Source organism: Pteropus vampyrus, unplaced genomic scaffold (assembly GCF_000151845.1).
Source record: "Pteropus vampyrus isolate Shadow unplaced genomic scaffold, Pvam_2.0 Scaffold24, whole genome shotgun sequence".
NCBI lineage: Eukaryota > Metazoa > Chordata > Mammalia > Chiroptera > Pteropodidae > Pteropus > Pteropus vampyrus.
Window position 1 is genome coordinate 8,184,039 of NW_011888805.1, and position 4,881 is coordinate 8,188,919.

The window sequence follows — 4,881 nt, forward strand, 5'->3', positions numbered from 1 at the left end:
TTGGGTAAAATATGCTTCCCACAGGATATCAGTACCTTTGATATACAAGACATGACAGGGAAAAACTAGGCAAAGTTTAATGTGAGGGAGACTCGGAGGCAGATGTGGGGTGACCCAGCAAGAAACTAGCGTGCTGCCTATTTTTCTACCTTGGTTTTGCAAAACAGAGCAGATTTGAGTCAAAGAAAGGAAGCCCCCTCAGTTCTTCAAAGCTGGCCACCTACCTGGTTTGTAGCTCTGATGCTTCTTTCGGAACATGTTGAAATAGCAAGTCAGAGCTGGGGATGTTTCTCCACCCCAAGGAGAACAGGCCTCCTGTTGGGGACCACCTATCACAGGAGGGCTCCTCAGCCCGCTTAGGGAAGCAGGGAGCATGGGCATGGCCACCACACTGCTCAGATGGCCAGATGGGGTGCTACAAGTTTTCTGCTTCACAGTTGACCCAGATCTCTCAAAGAATGAGTCAATGGCATTTCTACAATAATTCATCTTCACTGCATGCTGGGAGGTTTAGAGGAACATATATAACCCATCTTATAAATAGAAAGGAACATATATAACCCATGGGAAAAAGATAAACTTGGAAAAGAAAAAAGATGCCTTCAAGATTTTCGAAATAATGATTTTATTGTTTGTTGTTGTTCTGAATCCAAAAGTAATATATATGGACCTCATAACACTTTTCACAGGAGGGATAAACATATAGAAGAAAATTTAAATCAGCTTCAAATACATTAGAACCTTCTTAACTGAAAGCCAGCTGACTGACTAACCAAATTAATCCACGACGTTCACCATTCTCCCTATAAACGTCCTGAAAGATGCCCACAGCAGGTCGAATCCTGTGGCTAGTTAAGTCACCCTAGACTGTCTACCCATGGTTGCCCTCATTAAGTAACATGGAGCTGACCAAGAATCAGCCCTTTGCTCCCGAACCTTTTCTTTCCAGTTATCTTTATTTTTGTATTATGTAAATCAACAGAATCATACATTAACTGAAGAAATAAAAGTGTGAAAAGAAAGAGTTGTTTCTGTGAAAACTATGCTTAATGCTTTGAAAGATGAGATATAAGCAAACAGCAAGAAACAATTGTCAAACTAAATGAGAGTAGTTATAAAGGACTGGGAGAAAGTTGTAAGACTAGAGAATTAAACAATCAAGCTGCTTCACCAGTATCTTTAGGTCTTTGGGTTCTAGCTTGTTTGTTTAAAAATAGAAAATATTCTAAATGTTATATGGCGCATTTTGGGTATGATTTTTGTAAAAACAAAATAAAACGAACCCCTCTGAATTCCATTCTGAAGTTCCACATCCAAAACAAAGACCAGAGCCCTAAATTAAAATGGATAGATGAGCATACATCTTAAAATAACATGTTTTACGTCTGTGTTATTTTTTAATGCCTAAAACCATTTTCTAAGTTTAACCCCTCAGCTCCCTGTTCTGATCAGATTTCATATGAGAAGACTTGGATGTATTTGAAAGTCTATTTATGGAAAAGGGACCTTATTTTTAAACTTATACAGGACTTATTTTGTAAGCCTTATATAGGATGTGGAACAATAGGTCAAATTTCTAACCCCTTATTTCTCAAAATATAATCCATGGACCACCAGTATCCAAACCATCTCGGGTATTTGCTATAAGTAAAGATTCCAATTACACACCAACAATTCCTAACTCGTAGTCTCTGAGAGGAGTCAGCATTTTAACATGCACCTTAGCAGATTCTGACGCATGCTATGGTGAACAGGGGTCTAGGAGACTAACTTTGATTTTAATATAAAGGAACAGTTGCTTACAACCCTGCCACAGGTGGGGATGTTCTGGGGATGTTCTGGAGATGTTCAGGCAGAGGTTGAATGATGGTTGGACAGGATTTCTAGGGAATGTTTCAGAATTTGGTGGAAGGTCGAATTTTGTGTGATTAATGCTTGAATTGAAGATAATTTATCTTTTTATTTCTAATAGAACCACTAATTTTTAGTTGAGAATCCAACTTTTTAGACTTGTTGTTTTTAGATTTCTTAGACTCTTTACCAGGTTTCCCAAAATTACTTAAGAGAACAATTAATTAGCAAGTTATTAAGTTTACACACAAATTACAACCAAATGGTAACTTAAAAGACAATTTGACGGTCTTTTGATGTATTCTTTCTTCCACAGTTGCTGAACCAGGCAGCAGAGTGGAAACTTCAGGCCAAAGTACTGAAGGAACAAGAGACAGTCCTGCAGGCTCAGGTGAAGTGGGGGACAACAATGCATGGGGTGTGCTCACCTTGCTGTTCCCAAGTAAAGAGACTATGAACCAAAGCTGGTCTTCAAAAAGCCTTACGCGTGGCAGGGGGAAGGGTAACAGGAGTCGAAAATTAAGAATAACTTTACATTTATTATTTTTAAGTAAAAATAAAAGTACAATGTATATCTAAGAAAAAGAAATGCTCTTGCACCAACAACATTCGGTCAAACGGTTTGTTGACATGCAAATGAGGTCACCAAAACGGCCAATGAAAATAAGCTGGTGTACAGGTTCCCACCTATCTATTAATACATCCTCTCTCTCCTCTCCCACTAACCTATTAAGAAAAAAATATGTAAACTATTCATATGCACCATCTGTAATTGCAATACTGAAAATGTTCTTACTTGTTTGATATTATTTATAATAAAAGAAATTTAGAAAAATAGAGTCAGCACCCAAGTATTTGTGCTATCAGAGGCTGGCCTTGTCAGTGGCCAATGATTAGAAATGGCAGGCAAATCAGAAACCATTTTGATTTGGCTTTGTGATGTCTTGTGTGTGTTCTGACTAGATTATGGGAATTCATACTTCAGACTCAAAAATAAAGCCTCATGCAACAGCTAACTCTAGGCAAAAGCCAGACCTAGCCATCTTTCCTGTGCCCTGGGAGCTCTGCCCCTCCTGGCAAACAGTCCCTGTCCATTTCCAGGAGAGCCATCCTGCCTTGGAACACAAAGGGGCTCTGGCTCCCCTGCTCATGCACTAAAGGAACTATGAAATCACAAAGAGCAAATTCACAGAAAGTGCCCTTCCAAGCTGGGCAGCATTAATTTAAGGTTTGGGCAATTCACTTATAAATATTTATATGCTGACTGCTGAATACTTGTTCATGGTAGGAGAAAAATACTTGTTCGTTATATGAATGAAAAAGTTTAATGAACTTGTCCATCATAAAGTAAAAAACAAATCAGAAAAATAAGAAAGTTCAAATCACAAATGCTATAACTACATAGACAAAAACACAGATAACATTTGGATATCTAAAGCTCCCAAAGCATACTTTTCCAATGTGTGTACCAAATATAACAATGAATATTTATTGAGCACCTTCTAAGTGCTAGGCATGCTTCTAGGTGTTAGAGACATAGTAATCAATGGGAGATACAAAAATCCCTGACTAATTAAACTTACAATTTAGTGATAACAATGTTAACAAAAACACTAACAATTCACTAGTGCATAAGTTAATATTACCATTATTTCATAAGTTAGGATCCACATAAGGATATATGAGACAAAAAAAGAGTCTTTATTTGCACACACACACACACACACACACACACACACATACACACACACAAGTTTAAGAATCACTGGAAAAGATGATCTCAAGATCCCGTTCAGTTTCAGTTCATGAATACAGAGAACTTCCAAAGCTGAAGAAGCGTAGCTGTCTGCTGAGTTAACTCTGCCTTCTCCTCCATTGCCTTAGTTTTCATGACATATGGCTCTCTTGACGAGGACTCACCTTTGTCTATCTCTTTTGTCTTCAGGGCACTTTCGAAACTTCAATAATTACTTAACCATCGAGAAGAATATAGAGGCCCCAAATCCCTATGTGAATAATATTTAAACAGGTTCCTCTGGAAAATTGTCAACATTATATTTTTTAAACTTTTAAACCTTTAAAAAACAAAGTCTATCACAGGTTATTTTGCACAACACTCAAAGTCTTCCGGTTTTACAATATCTTTTTTAAAAGTGGGTGATAGGTTGGGGAGGGAGACCACAGGCCTTGTTTGCATCATCTGAGCAAGGGAAATATCAAGGATGTATTGTGTTTTCCTCTATGAAAGTTACTTTTCAGTCATAAGACAACAGCTTGCCAGTTTGGGGCATGATTCTCACTTGGAGAAGAGATGTCTAGTTTTCAATTATACAAACCAAGGCGATAGAGTAAATGTCAGAGATGATCAATGAGATGCAATTGTCACTACAAGTAGAGTGTTCATCGGATCGATATGGATGAAAATGGTTGTAGATGTGGAAAGTCAGCAATACCTGACAGCACAGACACCAAATACTGCCCAAGGGGACAGATCAGTGAGTAAATTGTTAAAGACGGGTAATCATAGTCTTTCAACTCAGAAGTCCTCAATTTATCAATACAGGATGAGAGGAGATGCCTCTGCAACTGCTTTCATAATTGGACTTGTTCCCAAACTAAATCATACAAGTTTGCTAAGACAATTCCTGGACACCATTCTGTTTCCTATATGCTGTGAATGTTTGTAATTAAAAGTTGGTGCTCAGTTAAAAGAATGTGTGTGTCACTCAGCCTGTTTAAAAGTAGAATATCGGCCTTTGAGCCAAACTTCTCTTGCTCAGGCCTGCTTCTGCATCTGGAAGTGTACTATCGCTCCTAATAAAACTTTTCTTTTCTACTGTTAAAAAAAAAAAAAGTAGAATGTTGAGGCAATTACTGTTATTACTAACCCTCGAATAGTTTGTTTCTATTCGTGCCTCTCCAGGAGAGGTACTGTGGATGACCTCTGGATGTCCCTTCCATGTGTCTCTGAAACACCAAAGTGAGAGCAGGAATATGATGCATGCATCATGTCATCAAAATAATGAGGGG

At 38.0% G+C, this 4,881-nt stretch overlaps 1 protein-coding gene across 1 annotated transcript in view; it reads left to right on the forward strand.

Annotated features, from left to right (window-relative positions):
• TXLNB (taxilin beta) overlaps positions 1–4,881 on the forward strand; it is a 43,338-nt gene that overhangs the window by 30,279 nt on the left and 8,178 nt on the right. Inside the window, exon 6 of the mRNA XM_011356230.1 lies at positions 2,168–2,242. Within this exon, the coding sequence (XP_011354532.1) occupies positions 2,168–2,242 (75 nt within the window). The remainder of the gene's footprint in view (positions 1–2,167; positions 2,243–4,881) is intronic.